Below are 22,623 nucleotides of genomic sequence, written 5' to 3' on the forward strand. Positions count from 1 at the left end.
AATTCCGATTTTACAACTTTAATCTAAAAATTCCGACTATCACTTTAATTTCAAAATTCTGACTTCCCGCCACAATTCATAGCTCTACGTCACAAACTGAGAATTCTGAGAATAAAGTCGGAATTCTCATTTTATAGTCGGAATTATGTGAATTCTCACTTTTAAATCAGAATGCTGAGAATAAAGCCCCCCCTCTTCACTCACCCTAATCCTCTTCCATATGAAACAGATGAGGGGGGAAATCAACAAAAGCACAAGTGATCCCCTTATGAGAGACCTGAAATCAAACAGCTTGGCACCACACGCACACAGCCACCAATGCTCGCTACATTCTCATGTACACACAAACGCTGGCGCTGTTGCGGTGACCTCAACAAGTGAACCCACAAGATGCAAAGCGATGAGCCGCCACGCTGTCGCACTGACAAGCAGCTTCAGCTTTTTTGGTCTCGTGCGTGGCACCATCTTGTGGATGTCAGGCAAAGCGCTTCCGCTTCCGCCTCGCAGCATTTCCGGTGACGCTTCGCGAGAAGCGTGTCGTGTGCGCGTCACATGAGATGTCGCGCCGCTCGCTTAACAATAACGAGCCGTGTCCAACAGCAGAACTGAAATGACGGATGCCGGTCAACTCCGATTTAACACGCGGATCTACTTTTAATGCAGTAGGAAACTGTTGTGAATAGGAAAGGGAACATCACAGCTGTTTACAAACAACAAACTTGATAGAAAAAAAAAAAAAAAAAAAAGCACGGTTTGTGTCTTCAGTGATAGTCCTTTTTTTGTTTTGTTCGTCTTTAACAACTGAAAGCGTCACTATGAATTATAATGAGTCATAATAATGAACAATGGTTTTCATTGAGGAACAAAAGGGAACCCTGAAAGCCAAAATCTCAAAGCAACTATACTCAAGTGTGCGTAACGAGTATCTAATAAGTAGAGGTAGTGCTTGTAGGTACATGGTGTATCTTTGTGTGTGTGTGTGTGTGTGTGTGTGTGTGGAGGGACTGTGAGTTTGGATCGCCGGTGCTTGTTTTGGACTTCTGTCTTGCGTCTGTGTGCGCGTGCGTGCATAGACTCGTCACTCCACCACCACAAGCATGTAATCAACACTGATTATCAAGGGCAGCGCAATTGTCAGAATCCAAAAACAAAGCACTCCTTAAATGAAATAAATAAAATCATATTTAAAAAAAAAAAAAAAAAAAGGAGAAAAAACCCAAATCAAACATTACAGCATCCTAACAGGATAGCCTGCGGCTCTATAATTTATTAAAAAAAACAAAAAAAAAACAAAAAAACAAACAAAATATAGGTTCATTTATGTAATCCACATAAAAGTAAAAAACAAAAAACAAAACAAAACAAAAAAAACTTTTTGGTGACTAATTTAGTGAGAAACTAGTCTCAGTTTCTATACATTTTGTACTTAAATGCTATAGCTGTATCTGAATATATTATTGTATTCTTCTATTTTACAAAATAACGACCGTGAGCACGAGGAGGTCATTGAATGAGTGACAGGTAGCGAGGACCGTTCTGTGAGCTCAGAGTCAAAAACAGGAGAAGAAAAAAAGATCCTTAAAAACAAAAAACCGACGTCTTCAATTTGTCCATTGAAAGGTGCGTTCGGGAGCGAGGCCGGCGATGGGAGTGACGGCTGTGACGCGGATCCTTCATCTTCAGCCACACATTGTCATTTGAAAAAAATAAAATAAAATAAAAATCCACTCAACATGTCTGATGGTTCTTGACTCGTACGGGTCACGATTGAAGCCCCTTGACGAGAGAACATGCAGCAAGACTCCTGCTCGGTCCTCCTGCTTCCTCCACCATCGTCCATTCTCGCTCCTCAGCCGCACGGCCATCTCGCCAGCGCCGCCGTGTGGCCGGCGGGGAGAACTCCTCCCGCGCGCTCCCTTCCTGGCGCAAAGCTAAAGCGCGCTGAGCCAAACGCGCCGGCGAAAGGGCGCGTTCGAGTCCGCTTGTGCAGCATATACACACACATACACACAACAGTCTAAAACGGGACATTCTGTGGAGTTTCCTGTCGTCGTGGTGACCGCTCCTGCTCTTCGCCGACGTCCGCCCGCTTTCCGAGGCTCAGTTGGAGCTGGCCGCGATGGGTTTGTCCAGTGGGGAGGGGCCGAGACGGAGGCTTCCGTAACAGCTCTTGCACACGCGGCTGGGCTCGAACAGCTGCTGGCTCGGCACCGGGATCTTCTGGTCGCAGCAGCTGGCGCAGAACACGTTACCGCAATTCCTGTGAGGGGGAATATTAAAAAAAAAAAAAAAAGGAGGTAAACGTACGCACACAATTCTACACCTTTCACATCAGTGGCAACAGGTTATTGTGCCTTGTGTAGGAGGATTTGTAGAAGATCATTTAGCAACAATATATTAGTAATTAACTCATTTGCTCCCAATAACGTGTAAATATGTTTTTTTTTATGTTAAGTGTCCCAAAGACGTATACGTTTTTTTGTTTGTTTGTTTTTTATGCTAAAGCATACATAAGGCTTTGATGCAGCCTCTCAGCTGCAAAGAACGGTTGCAGAAATGGTAGTTATTACACAAACGGCCAGCAGGTGGCAGCAGAGCAAAGGACATCAACCAGGGCCATGCAGAAAAAAAGCTCAACTACTTACAATTTTAAATAGATTTGTGAAAACTGATGAAACTTAGCTCTCTTCTAATGCTAATTGCTGCAAAACGGAAACAGAAACATACTTTTTTTTTTTTTTCCTGATGAAAGAAGAGACTTTAATCTTTCTTTTGATAGATTCCGTGCTTTTATAGCAATGGAACACAATATTCTGTGGGCCTTGCAAAATCAGTCAAAATCCAGTAAAACAGCCGGGAGCGAACGGGATTGCGAAATGTGAAAATGGCTGGGAGTGAATGAGTTAATAACCCATCATTTTCAGGCAAATCTGATTTAAAAAAAAAATGTAATCATTGGACAGTTCCAGTATCTTCATACAACATATGCCAAGAATGTGATTTTTTACTGTCTAATAGTTGCTTCTTGTTTCTCTCTCCTGCCTGAGTGACATTTCTACCTTTGCCAAGGCAGACATTTTGATACAGCTCTTGTATTCAATCTCCTATTGAACACTGTGTACCAAATGTATCAGGAATATTCTACATATACAGTAAATATGCATGGGCGTGAAAAAGCAAGGAATATTTTGTGTAGTATAGAAATGGTGAACACAAATCTTAAATGTCCAGTCTGCCGGTTTCACTCTGTAAAAGGCACTTTTTAAATACAGGATTTAAACAAACTACTTCTCAATTTACAGATCAGGGATTGTCTTCATTTCTGGTGGTGATTTTGTCCTAACCATGCCTGTATTTTGCCATTTTGTAAACAGCTGGCCGTTTCTGTGGACAGACAGTGTTTACACCCCTCCAGCCAATCGCAGAGCGGGAGGGTGGCGCGTCGCAAACGGGGCCGGGCGAATTTGCCGGCTGGGTGACGTGACGTCCCGCGGCAATTTGAAAGAACGCACGGATTTTGATTTAATTTTTTTTTTTAACTCTCATTCACACACGTAAGCGTCTGTGAGTCATAACGCCATTATAACACCCACAGGTAGCATTTTGTCCACTGAAGAAGACACACGGCGGAACACCGGACGGGTTTAACATGCTGAGGTCCGGATGGAAGGCCATGCTCACGCCGGGCCTCTTGACTGCGCCCGCCGCTCGGCCTCGGCGCGACAACAAACCTATTTTGTGATCGGATTGCGGTTCGAGCACAGCGCCCACTGCTGTCCGAGTGGCAGGTGGGGGCAGCATGCTGCCAGGGAGGTCCGCAATGAGGATGGTGGTAAGGGTGGCAGCTCTCTGCCAATCATAGCTCACTGACAGCACAATCGCTTACGCTCGCAGCCAATGAATAAAAAAAAGAAAAAAAAAAGAAAAAAAAAAAGACCATTTCAGTGGCAGAAGTCACACTCAAGTTAATCTTGGAAATGAAGTGAGATATTTCTGCACACAAGGACAGAACAAAAGGGCAAACGGATGCAGGGAGGGGTGGTTGGGGTTGAAGGGTGAGGGACGGATTAGGACTACAGGGAAGCCCCACTTTATTGAGGTGTGGTGGTTTGGCTGTTTCATGTGATGCTTCTGCATGTGCGTTAAAGTAGCATTTTTTTTTTTAGTAATTAGCCTGACGGAAATCAAGTCAAACATTTTCTTTACACTGTTACGTTCTATGTGCCTCCACTAGTATAAGTTTGGTTTTCTGATTCATATTGTTTTTGTAGAATATGAATTAAGCAGAAAAATCCAAGTTTTGATCCATTTCAGAGAGCTTCCATTTTTTCTGATACTGCCACCTGCTGTTAGCTAATAATGACATCACATTGCTGAACGGCTTACCTTGCGAACATGACATTTGTACCAGCCCAAATCGCTCCATTCACACACAAAAATTATTGCAAAATTATTGGTGAATTATTGAAAAATTGTTATTTATTTCTGTTGCTCTAATGTTGTGTTTGTTGCTTTATGTGTCTTGTATTTGTCCTTTCTATATGTACTCTTAGAATTACTTTGTTTTTACACGTGTTTGAAATAAACTTGAAAAAAATAAAATAAAACACACACACACACCAACTTCTGGACCCACCACTAAGGAATACGTTTAAAGAGAGAGAGAGAGAGAAAAAAAAAAGTGTTTTCAAGTAAATTTAACTCTTTGACGGCCAAAAACGTTTAATAACGATCAGTAAAATCAAGATGTATGCTGCCATAAACGTTAAATGACGTCAACAACGTTAATAATTTTATTTTATTTTTTAATTAATGGGAAGAGCAACATCTAAGTGCAGCCTGCTCAATGGGTTGTGGAATCAAAACACCAACTAACTATGGCCAGCAGATGGCAGCATTGTATCTCTTTTCAATGGACTGCCAGTGTATTGGAATTACAATGAAACATGACAGAATCTGATGAAATCTGATGAAATGGAACGTTTTCAAAGATGGCGAGAATTATCAAAGCCTTTGTCACATTAAATCGAATTCACAGAGCGTCACTAAACAAAAAATATTAGTGTCAAAGTCACTGTTGTGGAGAAAATGTATCTTTTCACAAAAAGCTTGTTTTCTCCTTTTCAATTTTTGCTCAGTGTCACTCAAATAACCTCTTTTCAAATGGTGATTACTAAACAACAGAATAAGGTAAACACATTTTTTGTTTTTCTAATGAAAGAATAGAATGGAATCTTTTATTTGGTGCCCACATTGCATATGTAGTAGAAGCACACAATATTCTGTTTGCCTTTAGGGATGAGTTAAAATGCTCGAAATTGGCTGGCCTGTTTTTTTTTTTTAATAATGTGTGGCAGTAAAAGAGTTAAATGAGTGAACCTAAAATGTTTTAAAATAAATGTCCCTCGCGATAAAATGGGGGTTCACTGTAGAAGGGAATGTGCAGCAATGGCAGGCTAGGGTGGGGTGGGGGAGGGGGGTGGAGGGGCCGGATCTCACCAGACCTCCTGGACAGGCTCCCTGCCACTGTAGAGGAAAAGGGCAGACAATAGAAAAGAGCTGCCTGAACAGGGAGGACAACATGGCACACTAAAAAGTACAACTTTGACTCACGCTTCAACCACTTGCCACAAACATTGCAAGACAACATGGAGCGTTTTGGAACAGAAAACCATTTTCAACCAGCGTGTCCAGACGCCACTGTCACCTCACACCCGCGTTTCTTTACTTACTGCTGACTACAATTCAAATTCTGACTGAGGGCATCTTAAGGACAGTGAAGAGGGCTCAATGGGGAAAAGAGGGGGAAGGATGAAAATGAAACTGATGCTCACCTTCGTAATAACCACGTGACAATAATTGAGTCCAATTAGCGGTACAACAACAACAACAACAAAACAAGTTACCTTTTCAAATATTACCAAATGTGAGCAGGATTGACCTGATTAATCACTTAGCAATAATTTAATTGCAATGGTCATGTGGACTTGATTTCATTATGTGGCTCTAACCACGAACTCAAAAAAAAAAAACTTAACAGAAAAGTCTCTTTCTTATCAAGTTGTGGAAATGCTGCTGAAACATCACACTCACAAAAACAAAACTTCGACGTGGTTACCAAAAGCCGCCTCAGCTAAATCTAGTTTTAGTCTGCACGTCTGTGGTTAAACACCACCGAGGCCGGACAGGAACTTATCAAGCTGAGAAGGACATCTGCGACGGGGACGCTAATGGCGGCAATACGTGAAAGAAGGTTGAAGCAGATTTGTCCTTCTCGGTGTTTTTACCTGCAGTGATGCTTCCTGGTGGCGAGCCAGAATCTGCTCTCGCAGCCGTAACACTGGGCAGCCAAATGATCCGGGTACCAGCGGGTAACCTAAGAAGAGGCACGTCACATTTTTATTTTGTGGATAAGAACCAGTTTTCATGGTCGACTGCCGGCAACCAGTTTTGCTACAATTCGAAATTTGAATCGCAAATGGAGGGCGTCGCGATACCACAGGGGCGGTGGGAGGGATTATTTGTCTTTTCGCTTGCTTTGTGATGCACTTGCTGTTTTTTTTTTTTGGGGGGGGGGGGGGGGGGGGGGGGGGGGTTAAAAGTATGAAAAGGTACTATATATTTAAAAAAAAATAAAAAATCAAACTCATCACTGTTCCGTCACCTGCTGTGGTAATTTTTAATGACTATTTGTTTCTGGTCATTTTAAGCGTTGAGTTTAATGCCGAAGGAAACAAACTACCGTCTCTCCCGCGCGCCATTTTGAATGGATTTGAGCATCCCATCCACATGGTGACGCAACTGTTAGTTCAGCCTGGTTTGGTCAAGTCGCTCGGTGGTCGGCTGACTTTAGGAATAGAATCCAAACTTTTTGACTTAAAATAAATAACTGACTTAGGCTTGCTAGTCCACCAATCAAGAATGTGGCATGAATGAGACCCACCTCAGTGTCCTGCTTGTCCACCTGCTCCCAGCTGGCTTCGGAGAAGAGCTCTGTGCTGCAGCGTGATAAACAGTTGGGGTCCACGTTGTATTCCGAGTCGGTCATCAAGGTCTGTGAAAAAGAATACAGCCCTTTTTGTTGTTGTTTTTAAACTGGTTGGACAATCACCACCTGATGGTCCAAGCACGAGCTCCTTACCACTTCATCTCCCCCGTTTCCGTTGACACGATGGGAGCTGGCACGCCGCTGATTTTCCAGGCGGCTCCACAGTTCCTGTACCTGCTTCTTCAGGGTCTCCACTTCCATCTGGTGCCCAGCTTCAATCTGCCTCAGCCTTTGCTGGATGGCATCCGTGTGCAGCATGAGCCCGTCGTCGTCCAGGTGGCTGCGCGACGGCTGCTCGGGGCTGGCGGCCGCCCGGCCCAGTTGGGCGTGGCACAAACGTTGTTGCGAGCAGCTGCCTCGGTGGTGGAGAATGAGCGAGTTGCAGCTTGCCAGGGACACCTGACGGCTCAGCGGCGCCCGCTCGCCATTGGCTTGGACCCAGTGGGGTCCTCCGCAAGGTTCCCCGTCGGAACTGTCGCTGTTGCAAAGTCCGTCGCGGATGAGGTCAGCACTTGCATACTGAAAGGCACTGACAGAGGGTCGCTTGCCGCCCCCGTTCAAAGTTCTGATAAAGCTGTGCTCGTCAGTCTCCAGCACTTTGTCCTTCCTGCAGGACAGCGGGGGCCCTTTGCCATTACTGCAGGCCGGACGACTCGGACAGACAGGAAACTGTGCAGGGAGTTCGAACCTGCTGCAGGCCTCTTCTGTCAACGTCTCTGTGGAGCTTTCCATCAGGGATGCCCTCTTATCTGCCTGTTCCCCCGAATCCGACAACCCCCTGTCAGGGTCACAAGCAGAGCAGATCTCCTCATCTGCATCAGTTTGCTCAGGTGGCGGGTGAGCAAAGCCATTCATCAGAGTTCTTTGAGCTGCAGGCGGCTCCGGCTCGCCTGAACTCGATTCCAAGTACTCCTGAGCGGGTTCCGGCACTTCAGAACAGTTCTCCAGAATATGCTCCATCACATGTTTGGGTTTTTGTGCTTCCTCGTCTCTCAAGTGCTCCAACTCTTCTACTGTCTGTGCAGCCATTGCAGAAGAGTCACTATTCTCTTCCGCCTCTGCATAACCATTTTCCAAATGGTGACCATTGGCAAGCACTTCATGTATGTCGTTCTTGGTGACAGACTGATCACCACCAGCATCATCATCATTTTCATCAGCAATATCATCAGAGGCCGTCTCCACCTCCACAACAGCTGAGTTAATGACGTGGGTGACAGCAGTACTTCCAACTCTCGCCGCATCTGCTCCCACGTCCTCCTTGGTAGCTTCTTGAAGAATGTTCTCCATCTGGCCCTCAGCCACACCCACCGCCACAGACAATTCCGCCTCCCCGGCTTCCTCCTCACTTGTCGCAGAGCGCGCGACGGCTTCTTCTGCCATCTCAGAGTGCGAGTCCACGGGATGCGGCGTGGCATCCAGCTCAGATTCCACGCCGTTTGGGTAAAGGCCCAATCCATTACACTGCACCTCGTGCTCCTGGTCGCCGCCGTCTTCTGGCCCGACTGCCATGTTGAGGTCCAGAGAGCGCCGGTGGTCCTGCCACTTCTCATTGAGGCTTGGGTCACTGGAGCGGCGGTTCGGAGCCAGCGAGCTTCCCAGCTCACAAGCACTGGGCAAATTATCGAAGGAGCGCGTCTTCGTACATCTAAAAAGGAAATATGCAAAGAAAAGCATTTTTATTTATTTTTTTAACATAACTGTATTATGATTCCTGATAAAACTTTCTTTTTTAATCCATGTACATCATCATGCAGTGCTCAAACCACAAGCAAGGAGCCAACCAAAAAAAAAGTGGGATTAAAAAAAGAAAGACAAGTGAAATTTATTAAAGATTTAAGTTTTTGAAAGGCCATCAACTTCTTGTAGTCTTTCCACAACTCTGAAATCTCGGCATACAATTCCCTCCAAAAGTATTGCAAGAAAAAAGCCAATTAATTTGGATTACACTCAAATATGAGACCAAAGTTCAGAATTACCGCTATTATTTCACGGTATTTACATCAAGATGTGTTGAACAACTCAGAACAGAGCAACAGAGGAAGTGGGGGGGGTTCTGTGGCAGCGTGCCAGGCATACCTGCTCAGAGGCGCCTCCTCAGGACTGCTGCCAGGCAAAGGATACGGTGCACAGGAATCATCAGAAGGGGTCGTGGGGGAGGAGCTGGGCAGGTAGACTGCGGTCCATAGCATCAGATTCCGGACATGACACACTGGGTGGAGAACCTGCAATAACCAATAAACACGTCTGGTTAGAAATAGAAATAATATAATAGTTACAAAATGCAAAGAGTGCTTTTGAATATGGAGCGGCTGCAATTCAAATCAGTATTTGTAAATAAACATTGACTTTATTGTGTTAATATTTTTAAGTAATCAATTTGAGTTTGTCAGGATGTTGTTTGGAGGGGCTTTCGTGGTTTAAAATGTGTCAATGATGCTAACTTTGCAATTTGGACGCTATATTTCGCGACTTTAAAGTATATTTTTGTTGAAGTTGCTACAAGTATTTACACAGGAAAAAAAAGAATACAAAAAAAAGCATATTTGGAATCATGAGAAATAAAGCAAAATGCAGGCGTAGTGTAAAAGTAGAACTTGTTTTTGACCAATGTCACTGACATTTTCAGTAAGTGATGGGAGATAATCGGAAATCAGATTTTTGTGAGAAAAACAAAACAAAAACATTTGATGTTTTATTTAAAGGCTAGCCAAGTTCATCGAGTTTAAAGACAAAGACTGTGAGGTGTGGCAGGTAGTGTACGTACAGTCTCAGAGTGTGAGGAGTACAGCATGTTCCTCAGTGTGCGGTTGGCGGGTCTCAGCAGGGACCACACTGAGCAGGTCCTCTCTTGAACATGTCGATCTTCCCTCTCTTTGCCGCTGTTGCACAGGAAGGTGCCGAACAAACAGGAGTATGTGTGTTGCACCAGTTTCACCTGCACACACACAAACAATTGTTCTTACTTTCACTTTTTAATAATCTATCAAAACTTTTAACATACTACAACATAAATCTGTTTTAAATAGCAACAATTACATTGAACAGGAGACAAAATTTTAACGGAAACAGATAGAAATATACTTTAACTAATCTTTCTTTTGGTAGGTTCCACGTTTTTATACCAATAGAACATAATATTCGGTGGGCCTTGCAAAGTCAGTCAAAATCCAGTCAAGCAGGGGTTGCTTCAGTGAAAATGGCTGGGAGTGAATGAGTTAATTGTCCCCGCCTTAGTAGTAGTACAACCTTTTGATTGTCAGCCAGTCTTAAAGGGATACTTGACTCATTTAAACATTTTCCGCAGTAAGAAGAGTATTTTGTCTAGAATTAATGTTATAACTTCATTACTTTTCATGTACAATTAATACCTTTAAAAAACACATTTCATCCCAAGCTGTCGACTGAAAATGACATCAGGCATGCTCAGGAAACAGTTAACGACAACTATGCTCAGTTTGACCAAATCCTGAAAAACAGGTGAGCCGCAATTGGTCATTACCGGTTTCCTGAGCACCTGTGATGTCATTTTCAGTCGACAGCAAGTGGTAATATGAGTTTTTAATGGTATGAACTGTACATGAAAACTCAATGAAGTTATCAAATTAATTCTATAAAAAAGTAACTTTCTACTGCTGAAAATGGCCGAATGCATCAGGCATCCCTTTAAAATATGCAAACAAAAGTAAACCTATACTGGGAATGAAATTATTGAATCTCCACAAAACTCAACCAGCTATCTATGGAACCGGACTGGCATAGTTTAGTTTGACATTGTACCCACCAGAAAGGCCTCGTTAAACTCAAAGGAGCATGGAAACTGCCTCTGCAGCTGGTGAACACAGTCCAGCCATTGCAGGAAGACAGGACAGCGTTCATTCACGTCCTCAGAGTTTTCTCCATGGCCACATCGGTCAGCAAACTTGTGGCCGAAGTCCAACCAGTCCGTCTCAACCAAAACTTGGAAGCCCTAAACAAAGATAACGATAGATAATCTATCATTGGAACTTCTGCACACAAGCTGTCATTTGAATGACGTTAGTCTTAAAAGAAAATGACCCTGGAGAAAATTGAGGCCTCTCTGTAGCAAGAACATTTCCAGTTGTACCTCTATAGTGCGGTAATACGGGTCCAGCAGCAACTTGGACAGCGCAACAATTTGAGGTGTCCGGTCCCAGCCGTCAGAGCAATGCACCAAAACAGGCCTTTGATCCCTGTCCACTGCATTGACCACCAGCAGGGCCGCCTTCAGCAGCAGGGAAAGGTGCTGCAACCACTTTGTGCTCTCCAGTGCAGATAGCCAGCTGCAGGAAAACAGACGTCGTCGTCAAACAAATACACACACAAGACAAAGACAACCCACGTAAACATAACATCCAATTAATTTGAACCTGAACACATTTCAGTCTGATTAAAATACTGATTGAAGTACAGTATCACTGAATCTGAGAAGTCAGAAAGATTGGAGAGATATAAGTGTACTAAGGTTGAAGCATAGCTGATATTCCTAGATGAAGTTGGGTTTGGGTGTTTTAAGCCACAGGATAACAAAAAATGTGACAAGGATAAACGTACTTTGCTGGATCCGGCATCTGAGTGCAGAGGAAACGCAGGGACTGGAAACTTTTGCGTATGGAGTGGATGTTGGCCATGCCCATGAACACCACCTCACAGTTGGGATAGTATTCTACAAACACAGGGGATAGAACGTTTGCAAAATTAGGAAAACAAAAACTTAGAATCACGCTTCAAGATGAGCTACTACATTCACAGTATGCAAAAAAGGAAAGCCTACCGGGACATTCACAGCCGCCGCCCTTTGCCCTGTTGGCAACTGCCGCTGCGTAGGACCTGGCATCTAGAATCAGCAACTTGTGAGGCTGGATGGCCAACGTCTCCACCTCTGAGCTGTTGGTTATTGACGACTCTGATACAGTCATAAACACATGAGCGTTACATCTCTGGACAATTCAGGATATATTAAACATTTTCCGGACTGAAAGTTTTACCCATGGTATCGTTTCAGTACTGTTGTCGAGGCACATTATGAAGGTATAGTTTCCTAGTCTAAATAGGTGGACATTCTTGAAAAAAAAATCCCTTCTTAGAATGTATAATGTCAATGTCCTAAATCAGTCTTAAGATTTTGTTTTAAATGTTTTTAAGCCTGCTGCTTCAGGCCCAGACAGGTTGGATTGTGCAACCTTATCTACTGCAAACTCACTGACCTCAAACAATCTGTCGGTTCAGATGAAAGTCAATGTGTGTGTTTTGTGTCTAGACTTAGATTGAAGCAAAAAATTGTCGCAGGCAGAGTCAATGAGTCCTCACCAAAATCAGTATCCGGCAGTTCAGAGCCGTTGATGTAGGTTCCATTGGACAGGTGTTTGTGAGAACTGCTATCCACAGCACAGGCCTTGGCAATGGACTGAACTAAGTGCTCGTCATCAGCATTCCGCCAGCCCCACCAGCTGACCTCTGGCTGGCCGCAACGGGCGATCACTGCTCCTGTGCTCAGGTGCCTGTATGTATGTATGTATGAATAATAAAATTATATCAACAACTCCGAGAAGCTAAACCCCAAATTGATCAATGCTGTATTACTGTACTATAATTGAGTCATGTCAACTACAATTGACATGAGTCGTCAAAGCACTGAAAACGTGACATGACGCATACATGTCCCTCCCTCAGATGGGAATGTTCAATTGAAGTCTCCTACAATGCCTCAAGATGTTCACGCTGTAAATACCAGAGATTCCCTTTCATTACGTCTTCCATAATGTAGTTATTTGTTGACTACCTTGAATGAGTACTATGGTGTTAGGAATCATGTGTCCTCCTTTTTTTTTTCCCACTTAGTTTTTGTGGATGCACAATAGGTGTGTGTGAGGGAGGCACTGTGGCTAGGAAGTATGTGCTGTTTATTTAAAGTGTTGTCAATTCTCACTGCTGCAACTGCCGTTGATGGTGAAAGGTGCTCCTGTTTAAAATAAAACATCGATGTCACCTTAAGTAGACGTAAATGTGTTCTAATATGTAACGTTTTATGATATTTGAAGGGTAATCAGCATGTTTATTTGACTGAAAAAAAGTAATGGGTTAAATCAATCGTTACTGGAAAATGTGCACTTTTTGGGGAATGCGCTCCCCCACCTCAGTGGCAGTTGTGGTTGTGGCAAATGCAGTAGCTCAATAGTACACATAAGAGGAAGCTAGAGTGTGAAGTTTCTCATTCAAAGAGAAGCAAAGCAACCGACCTATATATCACTGCAGGAAACCTCTTCCAGGAACGGAATGCTGCCACATTTTCCAGCTCCTTGTCGGTGATCCAGGCTGGTACAAGAAGCTGCTGGGGATAGCTGGGGCAAAGCCTGGAAACAGCGAGGGGCACAGAGAGAGGTGAATAACACATAGCATAAAAGAAGGCATCAGACCTGACTGACTGTATTAGTGAAGGCTCAACAAAAGTCTCTTGTCGACAGACATCTAATCCTGGGCTGGGCCTTTTTGTGCCCCGGGCGCAGCACCAGTGGAGAACAAAACAACAACCACAAAATGTCTCTCACACATTCACTCATCTGCACTGTATGCCAATGAAAGCAAAAGCTCGAATCAGTAAGGCACGCGTAGCAGAACGGTATCTGCAAAGCAAGCCGACTTCACCTAAACTTGCTGTTGATGTCAGATATCCTCCAAGCATTTTGAGTGTCGAAGCCCATCCTCTCCACCTCATTCTTGAACCAGGAGGTCACATGTTCACCTGAAGACCAGAGAAGTCCGATATGAGAAGAGTGGCTGGACCAATGAGGTCATTTCGACGATTTACGTTTCGAGTCTGGGCTACCTGGTCTGCAGAGCTCTCCATGCTGCTCCTTCTCACCAGCGTACACATCCATGCACCAGGCATGGAAGGCGAAGGAGAAGAGATCCTCCAAGCGAGAGGGCGGGCGCACGACTGCATTGAGACGCTTCAGCCATTCCTGACATTGCTCGAAAGTGGAGAACTGACACCTGAGAATTAAAACACAGTCAAAGTAAACATTTCCGCTGGTTTTAATTATGGTAATTGCGCAACAAATGTGTTTGATGCTTTGGTGAGCTTTAAAATAACTGCACAAAGGACAATAAGATGTTAATGTCAGACACTACAAGTCTTTGATGTTGATAATGCAATAAATTTGGGCAAATATTGCCCTATGTGATCAACTATTTATTTGAGAAGGAAGTGGCACTGTTCACACTGGCTTTGGATTACATACTGTATGGGTGTGTCGTGTTAGTCTTACCTAACAACTTTACAGTCCTTACAGGTGACATGCAGCTGGAACATATCACGACACTCCACACTCTCAATGAGCTGCAGAGGCACCTATAGAAACACGTGTAGTCAGAAAGAGTACACGTAGACGCCTGCAACTAATGCATAAAGAATATTGGCAATGCTCAGGACAGAAAAACAGCTTCATGCAAACAATCAGCTGCAAAGTAATTCATCCACTTGCATTCGAAAAACTAATAGATTAGTTGATACTTTGCATTAATATTTCACATAGCAGTTCCCAAAGTTGTGTTAAAACACAATCTGCCGGTACTTACCGGTAAATCGAGGCAATCAAATAGCGTACCCTGACAACCCTGTATCTTGATTTCTGTTTTAGCATCGACTCTTACGCAGAATTAGAATAGATTAGAATACAGAAATACACAATTGTTGCCAGTAACTGTGGCACATGCTTTGAATACTGTATGGAAATATAATTACCTGCTTTGAAATAAGCTTTGCTAATTAACTAAAAGTACTTTTCATGGACACAACAGGCTCAGGCTGCTGTTTGCTTGCATGCATGATCGACAGGCAGCCATCAGTCAGCCAAGTTTCTGCTACTGCACTATGTTGACAGGCTTTCTGTCTGATGGAGGGTTTGTTGACGTAAACGTATTGTTCCAAACTTGCATGGTTAGTCTTCCCACACATCAATTGTCTCCTTAACTCTTAAGAGCTAAACGTGGCCAACAAGAAAGTTTTCTAGGTAGCACTAGTCACCGTATTTCATAGAAGGCACACAAAAATGCCACAACCACTCCACGCCGTGCATCTCGGTTTGATACTTACTGACGCCTCACAACAACAACTCTGATCCGAGACAAGACAGAAAAAAATAATGTAAGCACTGCTCGATTGACTTGGTCGGTGGCTATTCACCATCTACAAAGGGTTGTAATCACACCACATTCCGGATGTCCTTGCATCATGAAGCCACAATTTAATTCCAACACTAATCTAAATCGCTAATCTGGACGTCATCAAGATTCCTAGAATGCTTGCTCTCTTCCAGCACTTTCCACCTCCCATGTGGGAGAATGTGCCATGTGATGCACAATTGCTTTGCCAGCCCGTCCGAATATGTGAGAGAACATTATTTGTCTGATGTGAGCAAAGACGGGCAGTGGAAACCAAAGGTTCATTACGACCCGAGAGACCCGAGAACATACCAATAAACAGCAACATAAAACACGCAGATGGATGTGCAGCTTCTGGTAAAAGCCAACCCACGACTGTTCTGCAAATCAACAGGGCTGGCCAAAAAAAAAAAAAATCATTTTGTCTTTGCTTTAGCATTGCAGGCATTCAGCATGTTTGTGTTGAATAATTTAACTGCTGAGTACAGTTGTTTATGGAACATAGGTTCATGTTTGTGCACATGCTAGAAGCAAGGCGTTGATGATTTAGAATCGTCTTTATTGCAAGTGAAATTCCCCAAAAATTTCCTTTGGAGGGGCACAAATTATTCTCGGATTATCACTATTTGCGGCAGGGCTTGGCTTCTACCCGTCTTTAGGATCTGTTTTATAAAAGATTTGCGATCTTTCAACTACAAAAATAGTTACCATCAGATGAGTTCATATAGTTAAGCAGATATTTTTTTAACCGAGCTCAATCAAAAATACTTTTTTTTTTTTTTTTTTTAGATAAATGCATTTATCTCATAGTGTTGGGCAGTAGCTGCATAGTAGATAAGTACAGTAGCAGTTGCAAGATTGTGTAAGTGGGTTACAACCTCCAATGTGTATTAAGCAAATAAACTTCACCATATCTTACCGCTGATGTTATAATGCTACAAGAGAAGCAACACTTGAGTAAATCAGCGTCTGGTTGTAAGATGTCTTGTGTTGTCTTTAATCGGGAACTAGTATTCATGATATTGAGAGGGGGAAGCGAAACTCGGGAGAAAAAAACAAAAAAACAAAACATATGTCCTTGCACAACTTTCCTTCTGTGACAAGTTGGCGGGAAGGCAGTGGGGTTATCTGAATGGAGCATGTATGCTTATCTTGTCACTTGCTTCACACAACAAGCATTGACGGTATTTATAAAAATGTGCGTTATATGTCTGCCAGAGAAGCGAACTGAAATGAAAGCTTCTGCCAGTCAAATCGCAGAAAATGAAAGGGCTTGTTTATAATGTCGAAATACATCTTTGTAGTGGCACAAGAGGATGTTGTAGAAAGTGTCTGTTATTTGGTAACAACTTAGCTTCCTTTGTCACTGTTGAAATGGGAGCAAGAGACAAAGTATGACCGTTACACATCCCCTCTGGCAGAACTTCAGCCACGGAAACAGCGAGTAAATGAACAACACGGACATGACTTTTGTGGAGGCACTTACGTTGACGACAGACTGTTTGAACTTGATGTGCAGGCGGTAGTTGGACATTGCAATGATGGCATCTTCTGCCCTCCCCACATACTCTGTAAACTCCCCATGCAGCTCAGGAAAGGGCACCTAGCAACAGCAGGAGATGCAACATTACATAGATTGCGGATCATAATGCACACAGCATGTGGGCTACCATTTGATTATTTTGCCACAATTGTGTCTCACATCCAAATTAAATATCCCACACATGAAATGAACCAAGATTCATGGAAGCAGAATCGTATTTTACTTTCAGGTGGATTCTGTAAAACTCCATAAAGCTCCTCACCTGCATGTTTTCTTCCTCCAGGACAGGGGATTTCTTTGGGAAAATTTGATTGGCCTGAATACACTCCAAGCTCTTCTGCCCGTCCTCCTCCTGCACACAAAAGGATCTGTTACGTTTACTAAGCCACAATCTAGATAACAGCAACAATTTTTTTTTAGGTATTTATTGGATTTTAATGTGGCTTTTGAAAGGCTTCCCATCGGACTCTTGGCAGACACACTGACAAACACATTCACAGCTGGTTTGCCTAAACTGTTGGGGGTCATAAGGCTTACTCAGGACTACTTTGGTATCATCTGTAATTTTGAAAGGAAAGAGGAACTTTATTCCACCACCTTCTTTGGCTTTGATTTTTCAAGATGCAGCTAAATGTGACTGTTTTGTGATCTAACACTTGCAAAGTGGCTCGACCTTGCTGCTGGAACAGAAGTCATTGCAAAGTTGCATTTATCCTGCTTTTAAAGTGGCTGAAACCTACTCTACTTGGAAACCACTTAAGGTGATTTACAAATAAGAATTCAATGAAAATTTCAGATGACCAAAAACTAATGCTTTTTAGGTTAAATCATATTTTGTTGGGTCTTTATAGAGATTTTTCATCGAAGGGATGTTTCCTTCAGCTTGTACATCTGAGTTGAACGTTTGTGATCACTCAGTGGTCCTAATTCAGATGTACATTTTCAAATAAGCTGCCAGGTGGGCGTACAGATGTAGAAAATAAGCTACCTTCTCTCGCTCAAGGACATAAAAGGTGGGGGAGAAAAAGCGCCCTGCTGCTAAAAGAATCCACAGCGTCTTGTCGGGCAATCCAAGATGAAAGTAGTCAAAAAGGTAAACAGATCAGTTTGCCGTCTCAGCATTAAATGTCACCACATTCAAACCATACTGCAGCTGGAGGACCAAGCATGCTGAGAATAGAGTAACTGGAGAGAAAACAGGAGCTTGAGATTCCCGCTAAGCTGTTCATCACACATGTATGTTCTTGTGGTCATGACGTTGATGCAACTATGCACACAAAAGCCAGCAAACATTCCAATGGCTTCATCCCGCTTACCAAACTTCCTCAACAGCTGACTCGTGATTCCGTAGTGGCATTTTGCACATTCCTGTTCTTACAGTATTACCATATTCACAAGTGTAGCTTTGGCACTCTGCGTTTATCTGCTTATATGTTGTTGATCAATATTCCACATTACTGTACTGGACACGTTAAATTGCTCAAGGACTCTCCGTTGCAATTCATTTGCATAACTGTCTGTATCTTAATCACTGCACTACTGGTCACTTTACATTGCTTAACATCTCTGTACGTGTTTGTTTGGTCCTAAAAGTTTATTTTGGTCTCGTTGTTTCCTGCTGTAGTACTACAGTGGCTCAAACTACCACAGACAAACCCATTCTGTGTTTGGCCAATAACGAGTCAAATTCTCAACAGGATCACAAATAACTGCAATCAACAAAACTGAAAGTTGCCCTATTTTGACATACAGCCTGAGGCAACCTTTGACACAGTCATAGCTGACATGACTGTCTGCTTCCTGGTAAAGAGCTGGTAAGTATTTGAAATCAATAGAGTTTCCAATTCTACAGACTGCATGCAGGATCTGCCACAAAGCAGCGAGGAAAAGAAAGCGTACCATGGCCCCTGTGAAGGAGTGCGGGTCACCCAACGAGTAGGAATCCTGGCCTGGAGAAAGCCTGTGAAAAGCAAAGACGGCACGTCATTAAACAGTATAGAACAAACAATAAGAAATCAAAACAGCAGATTTGTAAAAGTCCTCAGTGCCGAATGTGTATTTATTCATTATCTTGCATCATGTTGTGATTCATGTTAACAGGGAAAATTGAGAGTGTAAATGACTAAATTCACTCAACGCTGGGATAAAAGAGCATGTGGAAACTCTCATTATCGTGAACGGATGTTTGTGTGTGTCAGTCCTGGGATCAGAATTCAGGGTGCACCCCACCTCTCAGCCCGAGTAAGGTTGGAGGGAAAAGCTCCACCTCAAGATTTAGTCTTTGACAGCATTCGTTTTGAAGCAAACAAGCAATGTGCTTTAACTTAAAACTGTTTACTTTGTGGATGAACGTGTACTGTAAACTTGCTAACTTAATACAGTATAAGCTGTGCCATAAACAAATGTGATTGGCTCACCAACAAGAGACTTAAACATGGTCTTTGTAACAATTTGTCTAAAAATATCTTTACAACAGCCTTTTGACCATTTATGATTGAAACATCTTCTAATTAGTAGATTAGCTGTTCACAATGTGTACTCCCGCAAGGCTCTGGCCAATAGTTGTCTGTGGATGTGACGTCATACGCGCATTGTGTACGTGAAGACGGGTGTGTGTAGTTTCATTTTTCAGCCACAGGTGGCAGCAGCGATTCAAAATGGAATTTTCTGTATACAGCAGCTTTAAAATGTAAGGTGACTGGGTTCCCCTTTGTAAACATTATGATTTAGTCTTTTTAACATAGAAATTGAAATAAAATAGTGTACATATAAATGTTTAATAATATTCAATGGGCAATTTTGTCTTTGTCTTGTCAGTTATATATTCCTTCATCAACCTTTAATGTCCAAATTACAAAGGCTGTAATTTGGGGAGAATAACTGCATCATTTCAGTCAGTTGCTTGGATTTATTTATGCTTGTTTGTTTGTTTATATAGTGTCTAGTAGGGCTGAACAATTCGGCAATCAAAATCATGATCTTGGCAAGGCAATTTCGTGATTGACAAAGCGGCATATTTTTTTTACAGCAGTCTAAAATTTTAAACATTTTTGGTTAAAAATTGTATTTTTTTTATATACAGTATACTAATGTATTTATTGAACCATTTTAAAATCTTTGAAAAAGGACTGCCTCCTTCAAACAGCCTCTTTAGTGTCTGTGCATTATGCAAGTAATAGCGTTTAAGGTTTTGTTGGTATAATGTAAATTTCTGTCATGTTTTTAAATGTTACTGTATAGAGTGATTACTACAGAAGCTTAATATGAAGAAAATCATGAATTGAATCAAAATCGTAACATCTGCCAGAAATGTTCTTCCTGAAAATCATTCAGCCCTTGTGTCAGTGCTTAAGAATTGCAGTCCACATGTTCACATATTGTTTTATGAAACATGGAAAGCTCAAGTGATAAAGCCACAGATTTGTTTGAATTACTGTTGTAATCTGACTAATGATTACTGACATTAGGTGAAATTTTGTGAAGCTGTCGTAGTAAAAGACGACAAGTGAAAGTGTTGGTAAATTAAAAACTCCAATTAAACTAGATAAACTGTCTTTCATATTAATTCATGGTCCATTTGCTTTTATTTTAGTGCAAACTTCACCTATAAAACCAAAACATTTCTGCATAATAAATCTGATATTGTCCATTGTACTAATCAAATACATTAATGTATTGCTTATGTTTATTATTTAAAAAAAAAAGACATGGAAAGACAACCGCGATAAAATAATCACATTAAATTGCAAATGCAACATTGCGAAAAATCATTCTACCCCTAGATGATGGCTAAATAAAACAACTAAAAAACTTTTAAAATTCGGCTACAATTTATAATTACATACTATTAGATGTTTAGTCTTACCACAGAGAATCAACGATGGACAGTGAGTTGTCCAGATGATCCTGTTCAGAAGTTCACAAGTAAGACATGGAAATCTATGGAAATAAAGGCAACCATTCAAATCAATTAGGACAAAACACTTAACCAACTTATCTTTTTAATATCCCTCCCTTTTAAATATAAACGAGTTTCTTTTCATTCACACACATGCAAAATGAGATGTGGTAGTTGGATGGCATCAGTTTTATTGTTGAAGACTCACATTATCAACACAAACATTTTTTTTTTCCTGATAATATTAACCATGCAATCTTTACCAAAAAATTAAAGGCACTAAATGTGATCTGAAGAGGTGAGTGAGTAGATCAGACCATCTATATAGCGCGAGGAGGAGGAGCACGCCCCTTTAGCAGCAGATACAGGCCTGGTGGTGTGAGGTGGCCAACGCAGGCCGGTCAGTGCTGCTGGCTCTACCTGATAAAGCCTATCTGTCCGCCCCACTCCCAACACACACGACTTTGTTTACCGCATGGGCTCATGACCCGTGGCTGCGGCTCAGTGCGGCCCGGAGTTCAGAGTCACACCGCTATAAGCCCCTTAGAGCCTTAACGGTGCTGCTGTCCCGTGACATGCCACAGTGCATCACAGGCTGCAACATTAGACAACAAACAGGCCAAATATACTAACTCGCTGTTGGCGAACTTTCGGAAGAACTGTTGGCGACTGGATGCAAGAACCCGCGGCCACGCAGTTTTGCATTGCAACGTTGACAGCTCGCCTCAGTTAGCGTCGAGGGGGCGGGATTAAATCACGAACATTAAGTAAAATTCACCCAAAGAGTCATATTGTAAGTCAACAAAACACTTATATTTCAATTACAAGTCCAATGCACTGTAGCGTAACATTACCATTAAACGGGAAACGAAACCTATTTGTCGGCAAAAGGAAATCGCTAATCTTGATTGTGGTAACAGGTTGTGTTCACAGTTCATTCAAAAACTAATTCCGTAAATTGAGCAACATTACCAATGCTGCAAATCTTCACATTCGGTGGCTGACGTTCACGTTCATTTTGTTCGGAAAGGGGCCGTCGCCCCTTAAATATGTCCGAAGAATTGCTCATGCTAACAGGCTAATGCTAACGCCCATCTGGCTACCCCCGGAATCTAACAGAACAGGCGCAAAGACAACTTTGCAAACAACAACATTATGTCGCATTGGCCAGCGTTGTTTTCCTTACACGCGGCTGGGGTCCGCCAGCGGTTGCTTAGCTTCAAAAAACTACTCGAGCTAACGCAGCTCCGTGCAACTGTTTTTGTTGTTGTGAGATGGAGGGCGGACCCCAAACCCGAGGCCTCCGTCAAAACACACCACCGAACGACCACAAGCCGGCACACTCACCAGTGAAACAAGTCACGAGACGCTTCAATGCCACAGAATCATCCGAAACCCGTGCAGTTGATGAGCAGAAAATAAACCCGCAGGGAATAAACATGAGTCATGTCCGAGCCGAGCCTAGCTTGACTGTGTCCCTTTCTAGCGCCGAGCCATCGTCGCCATTATCGCAAATTCTCCAAGCCCAACTGTACTTGTTTGTGACGTCATCATGCCAAAGCATTTGCAATGGGCGGGGCTGGGGCACGCTCTCGCACCATGTGGTGCAATCATGTAAACATGGACAAAATATTCTGTTTAACGAGACAAAGATAATGTTCGGTTTTGGCTGACGATGACACAGGTGTTTTAGTTTAGTATTTAGTTTCCGTTGTACTTCAGTTTACAAGGATGGAGATGCATTGTAGTGACAACTGTCCCTAACTTGGCTACCCCAATTAAGCTACGACATTCAAAAATGTATTTTGATTTTCGTAACTAATTTTCGTAACTAAATGAAGTTCGTACGTATAATAGGCCAAGCCCTAAAGCATAAACTAAATGAGCGTCTTAGGGCCTCGAGACCACTAGGGGGCCCCCAAGAACAGTCAATTGAACAGAATAGAAAAT

The 22,623-nt window shown here is 42.6% G+C and overlaps 1 protein-coding gene across 1 annotated transcript; it reads right to left on the minus strand.

The window, feature by feature from the left end:
• Nucleotides 1-1,957: 1,957 nt before the first annotated feature.
• mtmr3 (myotubularin related protein 3) lies at nt 1,958-22,192 on the minus strand. Its single transcript, XM_077520967.1, has 20 exons — nt 22,021-22,192; nt 20,641-20,714; nt 18,675-18,735; nt 17,038-17,127; nt 16,719-16,835; nt 14,338-14,420; nt 13,896-14,062; nt 13,715-13,811; nt 13,309-13,422; nt 12,380-12,570; nt 11,844-11,975; nt 11,624-11,735; nt 11,157-11,352; nt 10,833-11,018; nt 9,816-9,986; nt 9,128-9,273; nt 7,142-8,696; nt 6,944-7,054; nt 6,288-6,376; nt 1,958-2,260 (listed from the first exon to the last, which is right to left on the minus strand). The coding sequence occupies exons 3-20, from the start codon at nt 18,675-18,677 to the stop codon at nt 2,101-2,103; spliced, it is 3,720 nt and encodes a 1,239-aa protein (XP_077377093.1). The 5' UTR covers nt 18,678-18,735; nt 20,641-20,714; nt 22,021-22,192; the 3' UTR covers nt 1,958-2,100.
• Nucleotides 22,193-22,623: the final 431 nt, after the last annotated feature.

This window comes from Festucalex cinctus, chromosome 5 (assembly GCF_051991245.1).
Source record: "Festucalex cinctus isolate MCC-2025b chromosome 5, RoL_Fcin_1.0, whole genome shotgun sequence".
NCBI classification, from domain to species: domain Eukaryota; kingdom Metazoa; phylum Chordata; class Actinopteri; order Syngnathiformes; family Syngnathidae; genus Festucalex; species Festucalex cinctus.